Source organism: Thamnophis sirtalis, unplaced genomic scaffold (genome assembly GCF_051295495.1).
Source record: "Thamnophis sirtalis isolate CommonGarterSnake01/CBP01778 unplaced genomic scaffold, rThaSir2_p1.2 scaffold_9, whole genome shotgun sequence".
Classification (NCBI taxonomy): Eukaryota; Metazoa; Chordata; class Lepidosauria; order Squamata; family Natricidae; genus Thamnophis; species Thamnophis sirtalis.
The window spans coordinates 77,242,629-77,265,927 of NW_028261389.1; the positions used below are offsets into that span (position 1 = coordinate 77,242,629).

Here is a 23,299-nt window from a genome sequence, read left to right on the forward strand (position 1 = left end):
CCCAACAAGCACGCTTTCAAATGGTAGGATTTCAACTCCCAGAATTCTTCACAAAGTGTAATTTAAGTTGTCTGGACTTCAATTCCCAGAATTCCCCAGCCAGCACACTTTCAAATGGATGGACTTCAATCCCCAGAATTCCTCAGCCAGCATATTTCCAGATGGGTGGACTTCAATTCCCAGAATTCCCCAGCCAGCATGCTTCCAGATGGATGGACTTCAATTCCCAGAATTCTTCAGCCAGCATGCTTCCAGATGGGTGGACTTCAATTCCCAGAATTCCCCAGCCAGCATGCTTCCAGATGGGTGGACTTCAATTCCCAGAATTCCCCAGCCAGCATGCTTCCAGATGGATGGACTTCAATTCCCAGAATTCCCCAACAAGCACGCTTTCAGATGGTGGGATTTCAACTCCCAGAATTCCTCACCCAGTGTAATTTAAGTTGTCTGGACTCAACTCCCAGAATCCCTCAGCCAGCACACTTCCAAATGGATGGACTTCAATCCCCAGAATTCCCCAACAAGCACGCTTTCAGATGGTAGGATTTCAACTCCCAGAATCCCTCAGCCAGTGTAATTTAAGTTGTCTGGACTCAACTCCCAGAATCCCTCAGCCAGCACACTTCCAAATGGATGGACTTCAATCCCCAGAATTCCTCAACAAGCACGCTTTCAGATGGTAGGATTTCAACTCCCAGAATCCCTCAGCAAGTGTAATTTAAGTTGTCTGGACTCAACTCCCAGAATTCCTCAGCCAGCACACTTTCAAATGGATGGACTTCAACTCCCAGAATTCCTCAGCCAGCACACTTCCAAATGGATGGACTTCGATTCCCAGAATTCCCCAGCCAGCATACTTTCAGATGGATGGACTTCAATTCCCAGAATTCCCCAGCCAGCATACTTCCAGATGGATGGACTTCAATTCCCAGAATTCCCCAGCCAGCATACTTCCAGATGGATGGACTTCAATTCCCAGAATTCCCCAGCCAGCATGCTTCCAGATGGACTCCATTTCCCAGAATTCCCCAGCCAGCATGATTCCAGATGGGTGGACTCCAACTCCCAGAATCCCCACGCCCTGATCCCCCCCCTCCCCTCTACACTGGCCAATCCCCCGGAGCGAAGGGGGCTTCCCAGGCAGGACCCCCAGCCTGGAAAGGACCCGGGGTGGTGGTGGTGAAGAAGAGGCATCCCACCGCACCGCACCTGCGCCCGGCATCCCCGGCTGGGCTCTCTCAGCGGCCAGGCCTGGTGGGGACTTGGCGTCCTTGCAGGCGCGGCCAATGAACGACGGAGGTGGAGCTTGGCGGCGATCGCCCCGGAGCGGGATCTTCTTGCAGCCGGGCCGGGCGGCGGCGGCGGAGGAGGAGGAAATCCCGTTGCATCCCTGCCTCTCTGCGGGGTCTCCGGACGGGACGATGAGCCCGGCGTTGCAAAGCCTCCTCCCCGGGCGAGCCGGGCGCTGGAGCCGGACGAGCGCCGCCAAGAGAGCGGCCGCTTTGCTGGCCGCGGCTTACGGGCTGAAGATCCTCTGGCCGCTGCTTTGCAGGCGGCTGCGGCGGCAGCAGCGGAGCGGCCAAGATGCTGCCAAGCGAGAGAAGGAGGAGGAAGCAGCGACGGGGTCGTTGCACCGGCCCGAGCCGGCTGCCAGCAGAGCCTCTCCGGCCGCCAATGCGGAATTCCTCCGGCAACTCCTGGCGCTGCGCAAGATCTTCTTCCCGCGGCTGGTCAGCCCCGAGAGCGGCTGGCTTTGCCTGCACTCGGTGGCGCTGGTGTCGCGGACCTTCCTCTCCATCTACGTGGCCGGGCTGGACGGGCAGATCGTGAAGAGCATCGTGGAGAAGCGTCCGCGGAGCTTCGCTTGCAAGTTGCTCAAGTGGCTGCTGGTGGCCATCCCGGCTACCTTCGTCAACAGCGCCATCCGTTACCTGGAGTGCAAGCTGGCCCTGGCTTGCCGCACCCGCCTGGTGGATCACGCCTACCTGACCTACTTCGACCACCAGACCTACTACAAGGTGACCAACATGGACGGCAGGCTGGCCAACCCCGACCAGTCGCTGACCGAGGACATCATGATGTTCTCCCAGTCGGTGGCTCACCTTTACTCCAACCTGACCAAGCCCATTTTGGATGTGGGGCTCACCTCCTACACGCTCATCCGGACGGCCCAAGCCAGGGGGGCCAGCCCCGTGGGACCAACGCTGCTGGCCGGCCTGGTGGTCTACACCACGGCCAAAGTGCTGAGAGCCTGCTCCCCCAAGTTTGGCAAGCTGGTGGCCGAGGAGGCCCACCGGAAAGGTTACCTGCGCTACCTCCACTCGCGGATCATTGCCAACGGGGAAGAGATCGCCTTCTATAGAGGCCACAAGGTAAGAGGACCGGAGACGGGATGGACGAGAGGGGCCTAAGGCGGCTTTGTTGTTGCTGTTGCTGTAGTTCTTGGTAGGTTTTTCTCCAGGAACATCTGGAGCAATAGCAGTAGACTTATAGCAGTAGACTTATATACCGCTTCATAGGGCTTTCAGCCCTCTCTAAGCGGTTTACAGAGAGTCAGCATATTGCCCCCAACAATCTGGGTCCTCATTTTACCCACCTCGGAAGGATGGAAGGCTGAGTCAACCCTGAGCCGGTGAGATTTGAACCGCTGAACTGCTGATCTAGCAGTAGCCTGCAGTGCTGCATTTAACCACTGCGCCACCTTGGCTCTTCTGGAGTGGTGGGCACATCTTCTGGAGTGGTGGGCATCTTCTGGAGTGGTGGGTACAATGAGATATATATCTGCCAAACAAAACTCTACACCGGAGACAGGAAGGGCATCCGTCCAGTAAACACTCTGCTAGCTCCAGTTGCCCAGACACCACTCTGCAAGGGATTATGGGTTGTTAAATGAGGATATGATGATCTGGAACATCTGCTCAGGGCGAAAAAAAATAAACCCCACTGAATTAATGGAGTATCCAAGATCTAAAGCAATGCTATCAAACTTGGCAAACTTTCAAGAATCCTATGGAGATTCTCAGTCATCCATGGTTGTTTCAAAGGTGCTTTTTTCAAGAGGCAACTGGACTTTCTGGTGAATTTTCAAAGAGAATTCTGTTTTTGTTTTTTTCCTTTGAAAATTCACCAGAAAGTCCAGTTGCCTCTTGAAAAAAAGCACTTTTGGGACTTTCAAGATGTACGGACTTCAACTCCTAGAATTCCCCAGCCGGAGTGTTGAAGGCCACACAACTTCAAAGTTGCCAAGTTTTGAGAAACGCTGATCTAGAGGTTGCCAAATTGGCTCCTTTCTCTCTGCTTGGTTAGCAATATTGTGGTTAGCAGAATGGAAGCGGGCAAGAGAAGACAATCGTAGGTTAGAATTTGTTAGGTAACCTCGCTCCCAAAAATGCATTGTAGTGGTTTTTTTTCCTTTGCATAAATTAAATTTACTCACAGGATGGAATTCTGTTCTGCCAGCAGTTGTGGCTATAAAGCAGCTGTGTAGACTTTTAATCTGTTACCTTCCTGATTATTCTTCCTCCACCCATCTCTCTGACTTTGCACATTAATCTTCTAATGTAGACATTTAGTTGATTACAGAGGCTCTTTAAATACTCTCCCAGCCTATCAAGTCTGTGGAAATCCTGTATCTTTTCATTTCAGCATAAATGCTTTGCTGAGTGGATTGCAGTGAGAATTTTTTTAAAATGCAATAATATTTATATCATGTCATTTTAAAGAGGGAGATTCTACTTTTTAGTATGTTTAAATTATGGAAAATAAGAGGAAATCAGTAAAAAAAAAATCACTAATGCAAGCATAATATTATTTAACCTTATCCAATGATAAGGCACTGCATAGCAGAGATGGTATTCTGCCAATTCGCCCCGGTTCAGGAAAACCGGTAGCGGCAGCTGCAGGCTCCGCCCACCCGCTTAGATTTCATCACGGACGCTCTGCGCATGCGCAGAAGGTTCTATGCACGCGCAGAAGCTCCCAGTTCCAAACCAGATAAGAGGAAACCATTACTGCTGCATAGCATATCAAAATAGTAGCTATGTGACAATAATTTCAGTCTGGAACTAAATACTTACTATGAAGGTCTCCATTGTATTGTTAATGTAGCATATATATTTGTATGTGTGTGTGTGTTTATATAATACGTTGATGAAATAAAAGGTAGACAAAGCAAATTTAACGAAAGTAGAATGCCTTATCTTACCTTTGAAATTATTCCTTCCAACCCCTAAAAATAATGAGCTTATTTGCTATTGCTCTTATAAAATGTTCATTAAGACTGATGGATTTCAAGTCCCGTAGGATTGTATAATATGTATTGATACTTAGAATATGTAAAATGTCTGGATCAGATATCAAGTTGTCCCAAATGTGCCCCCCCCCCCCCAAACAGGCAACTGGACTTTCTGGTTTTTCTTTGAAGACTTTTCGCTGAGTTGTGAAATTCAATTTTTTTTACTACGGGTTCTGTGGGTGTGGCTTGATAGGTGTGCCAGGGGAAGGATACTGCAAAATTTCCGTTTCCTCCCCACTCCAGGGGAAGGATACTGTAAAATCTCGATTCCTACCCCACTCCAGGGGAAGGATTCTGCAAAATCTCCATTCCCTCCCCACTCCAGAGGAAGGATATTGCAAAATCCCCATTCCAGGGGAAGGATACTGCAAAATCTTCATTCCCTCCCCACTCCAGGGGAAGGATATTGCAAAATCTCCTTTCCCAGCACGCTCCAGGGGAAGGATACTGCAAAATCTCCATTCCCTCCCCACTCCAGGGGAAGGATACTGCAAAATCTCCATTCCCTCCCCACTCCAGGGGAAGGATACTGCAAAATCTCCATTCCTTCCCCACTCCAGGGGAAGGATTCTGCAAAATCTCCATTCCCTCCCCACTCCAGAGGAAGGATATTGCAAAATCCCCATTCCAGGGGAAGGATACTGCAAAATCTTCATTCCCTCCCCACTCCAGGGGAAGGATACTGCAAAATCTCCTTTCCCAGCACACTCCAGGGGAAGGATATTGCAAAATCTCCTTTCCCAGCACACTCCAGGGGAAGGATATTGCAAAATCTCTATTCCCTCTCCACTCCAGGGGAAGGATACTGCAAAATCTCCTTTCCCAGCACACTCCAGGGGAAGGATATTGCAAAATCTCCTTTCCCAGCACACTCCAGGGGAAGGATATTGCAAAATCTCCTTTCCCAGCACACTCCAGGGGAAGGATATTGCAAAATCTCCATTTCTACCCCACTCTGGGGCCAGCCAGAGGTGGCATTTGCCGGTTCTCTGAACTATTCAAAATTTCCGCTACCGGTTCTGCGGAACCTGTCAGAACCTGCTGAATTTCCCCCCTGGTTTCGCTTCTCATCCAAGAAGCTTCTTCATCTCATAGAGCTGAAGAAGCGTCTTTGATGAGAAGCGAAATGCCTTCAGAGAAAAAACAGAAAGTCCAGTTGCCCCTTGGAAGAAAAACCGCACCTTTGGCACAACCATGACCTGGATGGCTAAGAATCTCCATAGACATCAGATATCAAGGTGTCTTGGATACAAATGGGAAAAAAAATGTATTTGTGCATACAAATCGCAGTGCTGGATTTTATAGCTGGCTTTGTGAGTGATGTGCTTCTTGTATGAAGCTCCTTCCAAGTCTTTTAAGTTAAGATCCACGCTTTTTAGTTGATTCAGCTCTTCGGAAATGTCCCTGCCTTGCATTCTGAAAAGGAATAGTCACCGTTCCACACCAAAGGATAAAACATCATCACACAAATATAAACACATAAAAAACACACGTGCAGGTGATTCTTGACTCACAACCACATTTGAGCCCAAAATCTCTGCTCTTAAGTGAGATGCTTGTTAAGTGATTTTTTCCCCCCTCGGTTTTACGGCCTTTCTTGCCACGGTTGCTAAGTGAATCACTGCCGCTGTTAAATTAGTCACATGGGTTGTTAAGTGAATCTGGCTTCCTCATGGAGTTTGCTTGGGAGAAGGCCGCCAAAGGGGGAATCACGTGACCCCTGCAGCCGTCATAAATATGAATCTGTTGCCAAATGTCTGATCACGTGACCACGGAGATGCGTAACGGTCGTAACTGAAAAAGGGTGCTAAATCCCTTTTTTTGGTGCCATTGTAACTTTGAGCAGTCCCTAAATGAACTGTTTTAAGTCGAGGACTACCTGTAGGGGCGTGTCTGATCAATTTTTATGGGGTGTCCTTATAGATCACATTCTTTTTTGGGGGGGTTGTATTTATACGTTTTTCTTTCTTATGTGTGTGTGTGTGTGTGCGTGTGTGTGCTTAATAAGCATTGTATTGTCTGAGTCAATTTACAAATATATGTTATGGCCCACCAGTGGCCAGCGGAGTTGGCAGCAGACTCGGACAGTGAGGAGGTTGGGGAGGAACCTGGGCCAGTCCTGGAGTCTGGGGAAGGCTCTGATGAGGGCTCTGGGTCGGAGGCAGAGAGCGGGCCAGGACCCATTTGACAGTTATCAGCTGCCTTCAGAGTCGGAGATCAGTGGGGCAGAAGAACAGCTGAAGCCTGTTTCCAGTGTGCGCATGTGCAGAGTTGCCAGATGAAGGGAACAACTAAAAGAACAGGGGTTGACTTGGGAGTAAGGCCACAGGGGGACGATGAATGGCCCCTCCCAGAGGAGATAAAAGAGGAACAAAAGGGGAGTGGAGTTTGCAGGAGACCATTAGTTTGCTTAATTGATTTGTGACTCTCCAAGACTCCTGGCCAAGTTTTGCAGATATTGGCCTGGCAGCTCTCCAAGCCAGATGAGGTCTGTGACTGTAAATCCTCCCTTGAAAGACTTTGCTGGATGTGAATGAGCAGAATTCACAGTCAATCAATAAAGGGTTTTTTTGTCGGGACCAGGGGTTGGCTTCATGCTCTTGGGAAGCCTCGGTCAGAACAATATATAATAATAACAATAATAACATTCCTCACTTATATATATATAATGATATTCTTCCAATTTCTGATTTCTTCCTTATTTATCTAACCATTGGTAAAACAAATCTCGTTAAAAAGTATTCTTTATCTTCTTATACACTTAAATTCAAGCATTTTCGTTTTGTTTTGTTTTTGTTTAAATTTACAGGTGGAAATGAACCAACTTCAGAAAAGTTACAAAGCTCTGGAGGAGCAGATGAATGTCATTTTGTCCAAGCGCTTATGGTACATCATGCTTGAGCAGTTCCTGATGAAATACGTCTGGAGTAGCAGCGGGTTGATTATGGTGGCGGTGCCCATCATTACGGCAACAGCATTCGCGGACGGCGGTAAAAGCGCTTGAATTTGAATTTTGGTGAAACAGAAGCCTGGGAAGAAAAGGCATAGAAGAGACATATCTCTTCTATGCGGGATAACAGGTAGTCCTCGACTTACGACCACAATTGAGCCCAAAATGTCCGCTTTTTGGCGAGACGCATGTTAAGCGAGCTTCGCCCCGTTTTACAGACTTCCTGACCTTGTTCTTAAGTGAATCGCTGAAGCTGCTAAGTTAGTAACCTGGTTATTAAGTGAATTGGGCTCCCCCATTGACTTGGCTTGCCCGAAGGTCGCAAAAGAGAATCACGCGACCATTGGACGCGGCAACGGTCATAAGGATGAAGCAGTTGCCGAGGGTCTGAATTTGAATGTGATCATGGGGATGTTGTAGAGTTTTCATAACTGCGAAAAATGGTGATAAGTCACATTTTTCAGTGCCTTTATAACTTTGACTAGCCACTAAATGACCTGTTGTAAGTCAAGGATTACCTGTAGTTACTATGCCCATAAATTTTATACTATTACTGTGTAAATGAGTTGAGTTTTAAAACCAGTGATTATTACCTGATACCTCGGTAAGAGTGAAGGGTTTTTATTGTTTATCGTAATTCGTCAAATTAATTCATATCCCTCGCCTAACTTCCCTGTTGTATGTGAAGAAGACCAGGAAATTCAAAAAAGAAATCACCGGAATAAAAATATGGCAAATCACGCTGACCTTACAAGTGACGTGCCATTTTAAGTCTAATATTTGATTTTAAAATAATAATCCCCAAATTTGTTATTTTTTTAAAAAAATTAGGATGTTACGTATTGTCTGTCCCATTCAATTGCATCTGATTGTGCATAGCTGCTTCTCACTAAACTGGACAGGTGGGAACATCCATTGGGAAAATAAGAGACAGGAAATTCATTCAATTCATAGATAATAACCATAGATAATAACTCTTCCCACAGCCTGACGTGGGAAGTGCGCCTTTGGCGTTGAGTCATGCCGGCCACATGACCACGGAGATGTCTTCGGACGGCGCTGGCTCTTTGGCTTTGAAACGGAGATGAGCACTGCCCCCTAGAGTCGGGAATGACTAGCACATATGTGCGAGGGGAACCTTAACGTTAAATTGTAGGTGTAGATCTCCACGTAAAAATTAAGCTTAATTTGAACCTTAATCCTAGACTCATCTTCTTATTCATATCTATATTTTCCCTCCTCAAAATACTAGAAGTGTCTTGTAATTATGACAGAAATTCTGAAGAGCCAGACTCTATTCCCAGCCATTGTTTTTTTCTTCTGGTGTATTAGAATATTTCCAAGAAAATATTAAAAATATTGCTTCTGAATGAAGGCAAAAATATGTGACAGTATAATGTTGCAGGATCCAATTGGTTGCATTGACTTTTTCTCTCTTCGATAGATTTGGACAATGGCCAGAAACAAGCCATGGTTAGCGAACGAACGGAAACCTTCACTACCTCACGAAATTTATTAGTTTCTGGAGCAGATGCCATTGAACGGATTATGTCTTCCTACAAAGAGGTACTCCATTAACTTAGTCTTGGTTCAAGGAAAGGGAAATATATTGTAAACCTCATAAGACACTCCTAAATATAAAGTTTGTGTTCTGACCCCCCCCTCGGCCCACACCAAAGCACTGCGAGCCAAAGAAACGTTACGGAATTTATTCACAGACAGACAGGTCCTTGGCAGCAAACCAGCACAGATAAGCCTTGGCAGCAATCCAGCACCATAAGTGATTAGTAACCCAACAAGGTTCACTAATCACTTATGGTGCTCTTAATTCAATTGAAGCGGGGTGCCACGGAATCGGGATTAAGGGGAGACAAGCCAGTCCAATTGTTCAGATGGCAAATCTCTGCTATTTTCTGAGTGCATTTTGTGCAGTATTTGCAAAATAATAACAGGCACGGCAAAACTTTTTCAAACTTTTTAGATATCCCTCCCTCTCCCCCCCTCTCTCTCTCACACACACATACACACACACGGTTGTTCTGGTGAGAGATGGGGGCTATATGCATGCCACCTTGAGCTTCTGAACAATAGGCAGGACGTTGAAAGGATAGAGTAGAGTAGAATAGAATAGAATAGAATAGAATAGAATAAAATAGAATGCAGAAAATAGAATAGAATGCAGAAAATAGAATAGAATAGAATAGAGCAAGAGTAGAGTAGAATAGAATAGAATGCAGAATAGAGTAGACTAGAGTAGAATAGATTAGAAGAGAACAAAATAGAATAGAATGCAGAAAATAGAATAGAATGCAGAATAGAATAAAATAGAATAGAATGCAGAAAATAGAATAGAATGCAGAATAGAATAGAATGCAGAAAATAGAATAGAATAGAATGCAGAAAATAGAATAGAATGTAGAATAGAATAAAATAGAATAGAATGCAGAAAATAGAGTAGAATGCAGAATAGAATAAAATAGAATAGAATGCAGAAAATAGAATAGAATGCAGAATAGAATAAAATAGAATAGAATGCAGAAAATAGAATAAGAATAGAATAGAATGCAGGGGTGGAATTTGCTTACCTTCCCTGCTAGTTCACAAATGTGAGAGCGTGCCTCTGCACCTGCGCTCAGTCGTCCGCGCATGTGCTTTTGATGGGAAAAGGGCCAAAATGGGATGCCGTAGAGCCGGGGCAGGTGGGTGGGGCCACCTGCGATCTCCGCCACCAGTTCGGGTGAAGCGGTCAGAATTGGTAGAATACCACCTCTGTTTGAATTGTGATCGGTTGTTTGTTTTGCAGGTGGCAGAATTAGCCGGCTACACGGCCCGTGTTTACAACATGTTTTCAGTCTTCGATGAAGTAAAGAGAGGCATTTACAAAATGTCAGATCTTACTCCGGAACGGGAAAGCAGCAACAAGAAAAGGAGTAAAGCCAAACAATGCATTAATGGCCCCTTAGAAATAAAAGGTAATCAATACATTTGTTTCTTGATTTCTTTTTAATAGTTGACATCTGGGTACAATTTAACCCTGAAATGATGGGACAGCTTTATATCATCTCATCTTAAATGTGTACAGTATGTTTTTTTACTAGATTTGTCCTGCTTTTATAATTTACTAGCTGATAACTCGGCGTTGCCCAGGTATTAGTTTATAGGGGGGAAATGTCTGAACCAAAAGTAATTTCTAATGTTGGATTTTCCCCCTTACCAGAGGGATCCCCCCCACTTGTGGAGTACTGTGAAACTGTTACCATGGCAACTCCACTGCGCTGTACAGTAGAAGCCAATAAGGCAGTACAGTAGAAGCCATTTTAAGGCACAACAGGCTGTATCTTAACAGAACACACACTCTGAGGAGTTTTAGGGGTGTTTTAACCCCACAGTATTTGTATTCAGAGAATAAATCTGTGTACCAAGTTTGGTTGAAATTGCTCGAGGCGTTCCAGAGTTATGCTGGAACACACACACTAACAGGCATGTATGTATGTATGTATGTATGTATGTATGTATGTAGAGAGAGAGAGAGAGAGAGAGAGAGAGAGGGAGAGGGAGAGGGAGAGGGAGAGGGAGAGGGAGAGGGAGAGAGAGAGAGAGAGAGAGAGAGAGAGAGAGAGGAATAATCTATAACTTTTCTATAAACTGGTAGTGGATGCTTAATGCCACCATTTCTAGCCAGTCAAATTGGCAAACTTAACAAGCAAAGTTCTTTAACCCGGTGTGCCTTTGCCCACAATCGGATCTGACCCAGAAAAGTAGATTAGTATTTCTTTACTTATGCATTAACAAGGAGAGGCCCTCACAAATACAGGGGAGGAGCCCTTAAAAAGGGTGAAGAATATATAACAATATACAGTTCAAACATACTGCATGCGTTGGAATGTGTTCTTTCATTGGTTAGCATTGTTTGACTCATTGCTGGTGGGTATTACATGAATATTCATGAATATTACATGAGTGGTGCGATGGCCTAGAGGTGGAGCTCTCGCCTCGCAATCAGGAGGCTGTGAGTTCGATCCTTGGTAGAGGCAGATATTTCTCTCTCTGGGCACAATGAGTATATATATCTGCTTAATTAAAGTCCGCATTGGCGACAGGGAAGGGCATCTGGTCAGTAAATATTCAGCTCCATTCAGTTGCCCATATTCCACCCCGCAAGGGATTATGGGGTAATTTAAAGAAGACGATGATGATTCATGAACATTACATGAAAGGTAATATTCTTAGCATGGTCTTGTTAATGCCTAATTGCATATTCAGTGGGCGTGGTTTTCACATTGTAATGAAGCATAATGAATAAATAGCAGTTGAATGGGCTTTAATGCAAGATTGAACACAGAGCTAATTTAGTATGTGAGAGAAAGCAGCTGCCAACACCATTAGAATAAATGAATGAATGAATGGAAGGATATGGAGAACAATTGCAGGAATTAGGGTACGTCTAGTTTAATGAAAAGAAGGACGTGATCGTAGTCTTCCAATATTTGAGGGGTTACCACAAAGAAGTGGAGGTCAACCTATTCTCTAAAGCACCTGAAGGCAGGACAAGAAGCCATGGATGGAAACTAATCAAGAAGAGGAGCAACCTAGAACTAAAGACAAATTTCCTGGCGGTGAGGACAATTAACCAGTGGAATGGCTTCCCTCCAGATACTGTGGGTGATCGAACACCGGAGGTTTTTAAGAAGAGATTGGACAGCCATTTGTCTGAAATTGTATAGTGTCCTGCTTGTGCAAGGGGTTGGACTAGAAGACCTCCAAGGTCCCTTCCATAACTCTGTTATTCTGTTAGTATTCAACAAAGCATACTACTCGATTGGTATAACGTTCTATTTCAGCTAAGGCCCCAGGTTACATCTGTCAACATTTTAAAAATAGCCCTGTTGTGCTTGAGTGCTGGCTACCTGCCTCGAATACCATCCCTGGGCTTTGAGGTTGTGCAGATGAAGTCAAGAAACTCTTTTAAAATGAAGAATGAAAAGGAAGAGACGGTTTGGATGATTCAAATGAAGATCCATGCAGATTTTCCCTTACCTAGTGGATACGTTGAGCTGCAGCTACTATTGAATGCTCGATGACCGCTTAAAAGCATAACGATCGATGTCAAATAGCAATTTGCAGTATCATCCATATGCTCCGTGCCGAGGTATTTTCAGGGCAGGAGGAGAGAAGAGGAGGAAGAATGAAATTACAAAAAATAATAATAATAATAATAAAAACCACTGTGCTGTTGTGATGCAAATTTAGCCCCCTTTTGTACATGCATTGTTGCATCATACGAACAACTCAACATTTCTGTTCTTAAGCCAGGCTGTTGTTCAGTGTGCTATTCCCCATGTGTAGGGGTTGTGAGTTATGCATAGCTGTCTGGGGAATTCTGGGAGTTGAAGTCCAGAGGTCTTAAATTTGCCAAGATTGGAAACCCTGCCCTAGGGTAATATCAAGGGTGGAGTAGTTGAGCTTTGGAAATCATGCTGAAGATAGGTAGGTAGGTAGGTAGGTAGGTAGGTAGGTAGGTAGGTAGGTAGGTAGGTAGGTAGATGATAGATGGATAGATAGATAGATAGATAGATAGATAGATAGATAGATAGATAGATAGATGATAGATAGATAGATCTATAATCTATCATCTAATCTGTCTAATCTAGATAGATAGATAGATAGATAGATAGATAGATAGATAGATAGATAGATTAGATGATAGATAGATAGATGATAGATAGATAGACAGATAGATAGAAAAAACAGATAGATAGATAGATAGATAGATAGATAGATAGATAGATAGATAGATAGATAGATAGATAGATAGAAAGATAGATAGATAGATAAAACAGATAGATAGATATAGATAGATAGATAGATAGATGATAGATAGATAGATAGATAGATAGATAGATAGATAGATAGATAGATAGATAGATAGATAGATAGATAGATAATAGATAGATAGATGATGATGGATGGATGGATGGATGGATGGATGGATAGATAGATAGATAGATAGATAGATAGATAGATAGATAGATAGATAGATAGATAGATAGATATAGATAGATAGATAGATAGATGATAGATGATAGATAGATAGATAGATAGATAGATAGATAGATAGATAGATAGATAGATAGATAGATAATAGATAGATAGATAGATAGATAGATAGATAGATAGATAGATAGATAGATAGATAGATAGATGATGATGATGGATGGATGGATGGATGGATGGATAGATAGATAGATAGATAGATAGATAGATAGATAGATAGATAGATAGATAGATAGAGATAGATAGATAGATAGATAGATAGATAGATAGATAAAACAGATAGATAGATATAGATAGATAGATTGATAGATGATAGATAGATAGATAGATAGATAGATAGATAGATAGATAGATAGATAGATAGATAGATGATGGATGGATGGATGGATGGATAGATAGATAGATAGATAGATAGATAGATAGATAGATAGATGATTGATGGATAGATTGATAGATGATTGATGGATAGGTTGATAGATGATTGATGGATGGATAGATACATGGTTGATAGACAGACAGACAAATAGACAGACATGGAAAGATACAGATATAGATTAAGGGACTAGGTGGCTCAGTGACTAAGACGCTGAGCTTGTCGATCAAAAAGATTGGCAGTTCGAATCCCTAGCGCCGTGTAACGGAGTGAGCTCCCGTTCCTTGTCCCAGCTTCTGCCAACCTAACAGTTCAAAAGCATGTAAAAAATGCAAGTGGAAAAATAGGAACCGCCTTTGGTGGGAAGGTAACAGTGTTCCGTGCGCCTTCGGTGTTTAGTCATGCCGACCACATGACCACGGAGACGTCTTTGGACAGCGCTGGCTCTTTGGCTTTGAAACGGAGATGAACACCACCCCCTAGAGTCATGGATGACTAGAACATCTGCGCAAGGGGAACCTTTATCTTTATAGATATAGATTAGTATGTGGGGGCATGAACACAGCCTAGTCTCTGATGTTTTCAGGAAGCCGTGTCTTTTCCCAGGTTTATACCACTGGCTTTTGAAGTCCTACATGATGTTAGGAAAAGATTTGGTTGCTTGAAGAAGTTCTAGAAGGTGCTATATTTGCACTGGCTATCTATTGCTTCAGAATAAATTTGCTTATATTCTGAAGTAAATGCTTCAAATCAAATCGGGAGTATCGTGCCTTATCAAGAATATATTCTTAAAGCGTTGAATAAAAGTTAACACAAATATAACAGATTTGTAGTGATTATGCTTGGTCTATGGTTGAGCAAGATGATGGCCTAGAAGTGGTGCGTTCACCTCACAATCCAGAGGCTGTGAGTTCCATCCTAGGTAGCAGCAAATATTTCTCTCTCTGGGCTCAATGAGTTACCATATTTTTTTGGAGTATAAGAAGTCTTTTTTTTCCCTTCAAAAAAAGTGGGTGAAAATCTGGGTGTGTCTTATACACTGAACACAGCATTTTTGGCCTCCCCAAACCCTACCTCCTTCACCAAAATGGCTGTGCATAGCCTTTAGGAGGCTTCCAGAGTGCTGGGGAGGGCAGAAAGGAGCAAAAAATGGGCTGTTTTTTGCTCAATTTTGCCCCCCCAGCCCCCAAGAACACTCTATAAGCCTAATGGCTATGCCCCCCTTTTTTTGTTTACAAAAAACGGGCCTGTTTTCATGAAAAACGGGCCATTTTTTGCTCATTTTTGCCCACCCCACCCCCCAGAAGCACCCTACAAGCCTCCTAAAGGCTATTCATGTCCCTTTTTTTGACAAAAAAACAGGCAGAAATGAGCAAAAAATGGGCCGTTTTTTGCTCAATTTTGCCCCCCCCCAGCCCCCAAGAACACCTGTTTTCGTGAAAACGGGCCATTTTTAGGAGGTCTGCAGAGTGCAAAAACTTTTTTTTAAAATTTGCCTCTTCAAAATCTTGGTGCGTCTTATACTCCGAAAAATACGCTATATTCTCTGCTGTGAACTCGGCATAGGAGTCAAGAAGGGCATCCGGCCAGCAAACGCTCGGCTCCATGCAGTCACCCTGACTCCACCCCGATGCAAGGGATTTACAAGATCCTTAAAAGAAAAGAAAAATGCTCGGTCTGTGATTGGTGCTGGTTCTTAATGTAACGGAAGACTAAAAAAACGAAGTCCAGGCTCTTCCCTAATCCCACCTAGAATTCAGGAACACGTTTTCATGTGAAACTCACCCGGGAACGAAAGGCCGAACAGCCTTTCACAAACCAACAACTTTCTGTCTGTGCTTGTGTTGTCTGCTTGCTCTACTAACATTTTTGTCTTTCTTTCTCTTCTTCTTCTTCTTCTTCTTTTTTTTCACTTATAGGAAAAGTAATAGATATTGATCACGGGATTATCTGTGAAAATGTCCCTATAATTACCCCCAACGGAGATGTGGTGGTTTCCAAGCTAAACTTCAAAGTAAGATGCTATGCAGGAATCTTCCGATTGTTCTCATCACAGTTAGCACAAAGCGAGCGCAGAGTTCATGTCCCATATGTTAAAATACTTGGACAAGCATATGGAAAATGGGGAGCTCGAGAAAGGTAGGCATAGCAGCTGGACGGCAGAGGCAGAGGTGTGTACAGGTAGTCCTTGAGTTACGACTCCCCCTCCCCTCAAAATTTAGGGGGCTAAATGAAACATGTGAGAAGTGAGTTTTGCCCCATTTTTACGGCTTTCCTTGCCGCGGTTTGTTCAGCGAATCGCTGCCTTTGTTAAATCAGTAACATGGTTGTTAAGCGAATCCGAGTTCCCCCTTGACTTTGCTTCTCAGAACGCCACAATAGGGGAACACGTTCGTTTAAAAAGATTTTCTATATATGTGTGTGTGTGTGTGTGTTTTATTTATTTTATTTGTGCTGATAAATAAATAAAGGGAGACTAGTATAGATCTATTTCAAGCTATTTAGCTCTCATCAGCTAGCCATACCCTTACTGGGATTTGAACCAGTAAGGGTATGGCTAGCTGATGAGAGCTAAATAGCTTGAAATAGATCTATACTAGTCTCCCTTTATTTATTTATCAGCACAAATAAAATAAATAAATAAAAAAAACACAAATATAACAAAGGCAACAGTAAAAAAAAAAAAATTGGGTTTCTGTCGTGATGGACTCTTGTGACGAGCCGATTGACAGATGATGGAAGCAGTTAGCTTCCTCCCATAATTGGGGCTTACCAGGGGTTGTAAAAATCTAATATATATACATATATATATGTAGAAGGTTCTAATCCCAGTAAGGGTATGGCTAGCTGATGAGAGCTAAATAGCTTGAAATAGATCTATACTAGTCTCCCTTTATTTATTTATCAGCACAAATACAACACAAATGTAACAAAGGCAACAGTAAAAATATTGGGTTTCTGTCTGGATGGTCTCTTGTGACGAGCCGATGGACAGAAAATGGAAGCAGTGGACTTCCTTCCATATTTGGGCATACCAGGGGTTGTAACTCTAAATACATATATGTATATGTATATATAAAAATAAGGGATCACCTGACCCCAGGACACTGCAACCGTCATAAATACCAGTCAGTGGCCAAGCCTCTGAATTTTGATCACGTGACCACGGGAATGCCTCAGTGGTTGTAAGTATGGAAAATGGTCGTAAGTCACCTTTTCCAGTGCCGTTGCAAGTCCGAACGATCCCTAAATGAACTGTTTGTTCCCATTAGGGGTCATCCTCGACTTACGACTTCATCCGAGGGCAATGTTCCTGTCGCTAAACAAGGCAGTTGTTAAGTGAGCTTTGTCTCAATTTCCAATCTTTTTTGGCGGGCGGCAGGAATCACTTTGGTTGTTAAGTGAATCATGGGGTTGTTGAGTGAATCTGGATTTTCACCGCAGGCTAACAAGTCCGTCTGTCCAGGAGAGGTATAGTTGTCTGCTACATCTATTCATCTCCGCCCCTTGCCTTTGATCCCCAGTGCTAGGGAGGGGCTTCGCTAGCAGTGGTGGCTCTTCCTTTCCAAGGACCGACCCATAGATTTCCACTGCTCTCCTCTCCTCTGCCTTCTGCACATACGCGTGTCAGGCACTAGACTCAGCTGTTCCTCATCAGCCACCTCCAGACCTGGGGGCTTTTGACTCTCCATCTGAGGGTTGACGGATGGCCCAGTGTCCACCACCCCCCTTTGACAGCTCCATTTCCTCTTCCCCCTTGGAGCTCTCAGGTTGCCTTGTTTCTTACCCTGATTCCCACGCCTCTTTCTCCTCCTCCTCCTCCTCCTCCTCCTCCTCCTCCTCCTCCTCTTCCTCGACTGCTGGAGGGGCTGGCGGCTGACAGGCCACAACAGGTGGGCTGGCACCCCGGCCGCACCCAGCTCCACCCACACAAGAGAAAAGAAACACCTATACCAATACATAGATTTGATTAACAATAACTACATTTGCTCAGTTGTAAAATCGGGTCCGGTCACAGGGTTAAAACCAATTTCGTTGTCTTTAAGTACAATGACAATAAAGATTATACTTACTTTTTTTCCCGACTTACCGTGACTTACGATGAAAATTCCGTGCCCCATTTTACAGTTGTAAATCAAGGACTACCTTACCTTGTGGAACATAACGATTCTGAATTCCCTTTTTTTATCTGTGCCATTTCAGCCAGGAAGTGTAGCTTCTTCTTTTAAAAATATCCGGAATTGAGAATTGTCACCAATCATAGCAATGTAATATTTCGGGATGCATTTCTCCCTGCCTTTACAAAGAGACGTACGCTCCTATTTTTTAAATAAATAAATAAATAAAATGGATTTATTTGCAAATAAAACAGGAAGCAATTACAAGATGCCAACAGTGCTGCATCTTGTTTCAAATGCATCTTGTGCTGCATTTATGTTTCAACCGGCAAGAATAGCTCGGAAGTCGATATTTATGTATAAGTTGATGTCCATAACTGATGTCCAAGTAGAATTGGGTAACACTAGGGATGCAGACGATTAACTATGGATGTGTTTTGTGAAAGCTATGTTTGGAAATAATTCGTTGCTTCAGTTGGGCACTCCAGTTGTTCTTGAATTTCTTACACAAGATCCAGACTGGGAACAGGGACACAAAAGCGAATCTTAGGGTGAATCTTAGTCACTGAATCAGCAGGTTTGGGGTTGTGAGGGAAACGTATGGATGGCGTCAACAATTATCGTGATAGAAAGGAGCCCAGGTGGCACAGTGGTTAGAATGCAGTATTGCAGGCTACTTCACTGCCCACAGCCCAAAGTTCGATCCAGACGGGCTCGAGGTTGACTCAGCCTTCCATCCTGGAAAATGAGGACCCAGATTGTTGGGGGCAATATGCTGACTCTGTAAATTGCTTAGAGAGGACTGTAAAGCAGTATATAAGTCTTAAGTGCTATTGCTATTCCTTCCTTCCTTTTTCCTCCCTCCCTTATTCCCTTTCTCATTCTCCTTCCTGCTGGTACAGTGGTTAGACTTCCTTCCTTCCTTCCTTCTTTCCCTCCCTCCCTCCCTCCCTCCTTCCCTCCCACTCTTCTTCGTTTCTCATTCTCCTTCCTGGTGGCACAGTGGTGAGAATGCAGTATTGCAGACCAACTCTGCCGTAGTCTGGAGTTTAATCTTGACCAGGTCAAGGTGACTCAGCCTTCCTTCCTCCCTCCCTCCTTTCCCCCTCCCTCCTTTCCTTCCTTCCTTGCTCTTATTCCCTTTCCCATTCTCCTTGATGGTGACACAGTGGTTAGAATGCACTATTGCAGTCTAACTCTGCCCACAGCCAGGAGTTCGATCCTGACCAGTTCAAGGTTGACTCAGCCTTCCATCCTTCCAAGGTTGGTATGAGGACCCAGATTGTTGGGGGCAATAAGCTGACTCTGTAAATTGCTTAGAGAGGGCTGTAAAGCATTGAGAAGTGGCATATAAGTCTAAGTGCTATTGCTATTCATCCCTCCTTCCTTCCTAACCTACCTACCTACCTACCTATCTTCCTTCCTTCCTTCCTTCCTTCCTTCCTTATTTCCTTCTTTTTTCTTATTCCCTTTCTCAATTTCCTTGCTGGTGGCACAGTGGTTAGAATGCTGTATTGCAGGCTGACCCTGCTCACAACCAGGAGTTCGATCCTGACCAGGTTGACTCAGGGTTGACTCAGCCTTCCATCCTTCCGAGGTGGGTAAAACGAGGACCCAGATTGTTGGGGGCAAGAAGCTGACTCTGTAAACCCCTTAGAGAGGGCTGTAAAGCGCTAGGAAGAAGTATATAAATGTTAGTTCTATTGCTGTCAAAAGCCAGGTGAAAATGTCTGCTCTCTCAAAAGTGATTGTGTCTCTCCCTCCACTTCGCAGGTTGAGGAAGGCATGCATCTCCTAATTGCTGGCCCCAATGGTTGTGGGAAGAGCTCCCTGTTCAGGATTTTGAGTGGTTTGTGGCCCGTCTATGAAGGGGTTCTCTACAAACCCCCTCCCCAGCATATGTTCTACATTCCGCAAAGGTTTGGAATTTTTTGTTTCTTAAAAAAAACTGGTTCGTAATGAGGTGTCTATGGACTAAATGGGGATCCAGATTGTTGGGGGAAATAGTCTGACTGTGTAAATTGCTTAGAGAGGACTGTAAAGCACTGAGAAGCGGTATATAAGATTAAGTGCTATTGCTATTCCTGGATGGATGGGTGGGTGGGTGGATGGGTGGATGGATGAATATTGGTGATACGCTCCCTGTGCCTTCAAATAACCTAACTATGAAACCTCTCCTTTTTGAACATTTAAAAGGTTTCACAGGTGAGGTTATTTGAAGGCACAGGGGGCAGGATCACCAATATTCATCCATCCATCTACCACCCACCATCCATCCATCTTTCTATCTAACCAACTATCTTTCTAACCATCTATCTTTCTAGCCATCCATCCATCCATCACCCACTCACCCATCCACCATCCATCCATCCCTCCATCTTTCTATCCACCCATCTATCCATCCATCCACTCTCCCGTTCACCACCCACCAACCATTAATCCATTCATCTTTCTATCCACCCATCCATCTTTCTATCTATCCATTCATCCATCCACCCATCCACCACCCACTCTCCCGTCCATCATCCATCCACCCACCCATTCACCATCCATCCATCCATCCATCCCTTTCTATCCATCCATCCACCACCCACCATCCAGCCATCTATCAATCCATCCATCTTTCTATCCATCCACCATCCATCACCCACTCACCCACCCACCATCCATCCATCTTTCTATCCACCCATCCATCTCTTTCTATCCATCCCTCCATTTTTCTATCCATCCATCCATTCATCTTTCCATCCATCCTTCTATCCATCCATCCACCATCCATCTCTTTCTATCCATCCATCTTTCTATCCATCCACCATCCATCACCCACTCACCCATCCATCTCTTTCTATCCATCCCTCCATTTTTCTATCCATCCATCCATTCATCTTTCCATCCATCCTTCTATCCATCCATCTTTCTATCCATCTATCCATCCATCTTTCTATCCATTCATCCATCTTTCTATCCATCCTTCTATCCATCCACCATCCATCCACCATCCAACTCTTTCTATCCATCCAGCCAGCCATCTTTCTATCTATCTATCTATCTATCTATCTATCCATCCAGCCATCTTTCTATCCAGCCATCCACCACCCACCATCCAAAGAACAGCAGAATAAGACTTGGAAGAGAACTTGGAGAGACTCCGTGGCCAGTTCCAGGTGATATTGGTGGGGTGGTGGAGATACCCTACACCCCAAGGCCTAGGCTAGACCTCTCTACCACCCCACCACCCCTACCACCTGGAACTTTCCAGAATGAATATTTCTGCACTTTTCTGCAGCCGAACAATTGTTGGTCATTTTTTTTCCTTCCCGTGTTTTTAATTCCCGTGTTAATTATAACCTTCTGCTTATGCAAAACAACAACAACAACAATAACAACCCACTAACCTCTGCACTGAGTAAGCTGTGCTAATGGATATAAGCTAATTAAACTTAGTTGTAGTAATGGAACTCTTTGAAATATTTAAGAGACCCTACTGGGTGCTGGACGAAGAGGCTCGCTGACAGTTATCTGAAGCCCATTTCAATTATTTATACCTTAAAAGAATTGTGGAAAAAATATAGCTTGGCCTGGAATACTCTTGAGCTGATTTCAGCAGGGAAAATAGCATCTCGGTTAAAAATAAAGAACCATTAGTAGTGGTTTTGTGTGTGTGTAATGTGATTTATGGGTTTGAGAATTTAAAAATAAATACGGACTAAGTGAGGGTTTGAAGGGATTTATATAAATCTAAGAGCGACGGAAAGATGCTGTGGCTAAGATGCTGAGCTTGTCAATCAGAAAGGTCGGGAGTTTGGCGCTTTGAATCCCTAGCGCCGCGTAATGGAGTGAGCTCCTGTTCCTTTTCTCAGCTTCCGCCAACCTAGCAGTTCGAAAGCATGTAAAAAATGCAAGTAGAAAAACAGGAACCACCTTTGGTGGGAAGGGAACAGCGTTCCATGCGCCTCCGGCATTGAGTCATGCCAGCCACATGACCACGGAGATGTCTTTGGACAGCGCTGGCTCTTCGGCTTTGAAACGGAGGTGAGCACCGCCCCCTAGAGTTGGGAACAACTAGCACATATGTGCGAGGGGAACCTTTACCCTAAGAGAGACGGAGGATATTGTAGCTATTGTAGAGAAAACAGGAAGACATATTTCATAACTTTGTTCCTTGCTTATTTTTCTTCTTTATTTCTATATTTTTCTTTAGATTTGACTCTCATTGCGTGTAAAATTCTAAATAAAAATAAATAATAATTAAAAATAAGAAGGTGGGGACTTAAATGAAACTTGGAGAGTAGATTGTACCAAAGACATATTCCACCTCTATGGGACACAGCGAGTCCTCGACTTGTGACCATAATTGATCCCAAAATTTATGCTGCCAAGCGAGACAGTGGTTAAGTGAATTTTGTCCCATTTTTGTGACCTTTCTTGCCTCCGTTGTTAAGCAAATCACTGCAGTTGTTGAATGAGGAACCCGGTTGCTAAGTGAATCTGGCTTCCCCCATGGAAGGTCACAAAAGAGAATCACATGACCCCAGGACGCTCTGACCATCATAAATATGAGTCAGTTGCCAAGCACCTGAATTTTGATCACATGACCCAGGGGAGGTTGCAACGGTTATAAGTGTGAAAAACAGCCACGAGTAACTTTGGACCAGTGGTGGGTTCCGGATTCCATTCCAATCGGTATGGTTGGAACGGGCCCGGCGGCATCCATATGGACGCGAGCAGCGCGCGTATGCGTCTTAGCGCCTCCGCGAGTCTCTGCGACGCTCCTGCTGCTCAGACGAGTGTTGTGAAGGCGCTGTACGCGCCGTGCGCAGAAGCGCAGAAGCCTTAAAAGACCAGTAAGGAACTCGGGCGGAAGGATGGGTCCTCCAGAGCACCGTACCGGAACGGTATCCGGGGCTCCGGGCAGGCTCCGGTACGCCTCTACCAGGGCGTACCGCCTGCAACCCACCACTGCTTTGGACGGTCACTAAACCAACTGCTGTAAGTCAAGAACTAACCTATAATGCTCATGAATCCCTTTGATGCATATAAATTAGCAATTCCCGTTTTTCCAGCTACTCATTTTTTTTTTTTATCAGAATCTAGGTCACGATTGAGGTTTTAATCCTCCTTGGAATAACTCTGAATTCCACTAATTTTAGGATAGCCAGATTTCGTTATAAATGTGACATGATTAGATCGCTAAGGAGATTTGCTAGATAGATAGATAGATAGATAGATAGATAGATAGATGATAGATAGATAGATAGATAGATAGATAGATAGATAGATAGATATAGAGAGATAGAAAGATAGAGAGATAGATAGATAGATAGATAGATAGATAGATAGATAGATAGATATAGAGAGATAGAAAGATAGAGAGATAGATAGATAGATAGATAGATAGATAGATAGATAGATAGATAATAGATAGAAGAGAGGGAGGATGGATAAAGGATAGATAGATGATAGATAGATAGATAGATAGATAGATAGATAGATAGATAGATAGATGATAG

General features: G+C 43.9%; 1 protein-coding gene across 1 annotated transcript in view; it reads left to right on the plus strand.

Annotated features, from left to right (window-relative positions):
* The first annotated feature begins 1,332 nt into the window (after positions 1-1,332).
* ABCD2 (ATP binding cassette subfamily D member 2) overlaps positions 1,333-23,299 on the plus strand; it is a 31,135-nt gene continuing 9,168 nt past the window's right edge. Inside the window, exons 1-6 of the mRNA XM_087722338.1 lie at positions 1,333-2,372; positions 7,104-7,284; positions 8,689-8,810; positions 10,048-10,216; positions 15,591-15,685; positions 19,563-19,708. Coding sequence (XP_087578464.1) covers positions 1,422-2,372; positions 7,104-7,284; positions 8,689-8,810; positions 10,048-10,216; positions 15,591-15,685; positions 19,563-19,708 — 1,664 coding nt within the window. The 5' untranslated portion in view covers positions 1,333-1,421. The remainder of the gene's footprint in view (positions 2,373-7,103; positions 7,285-8,688; positions 8,811-10,047; positions 10,217-15,590; positions 15,686-19,562; positions 19,709-23,299) is intronic.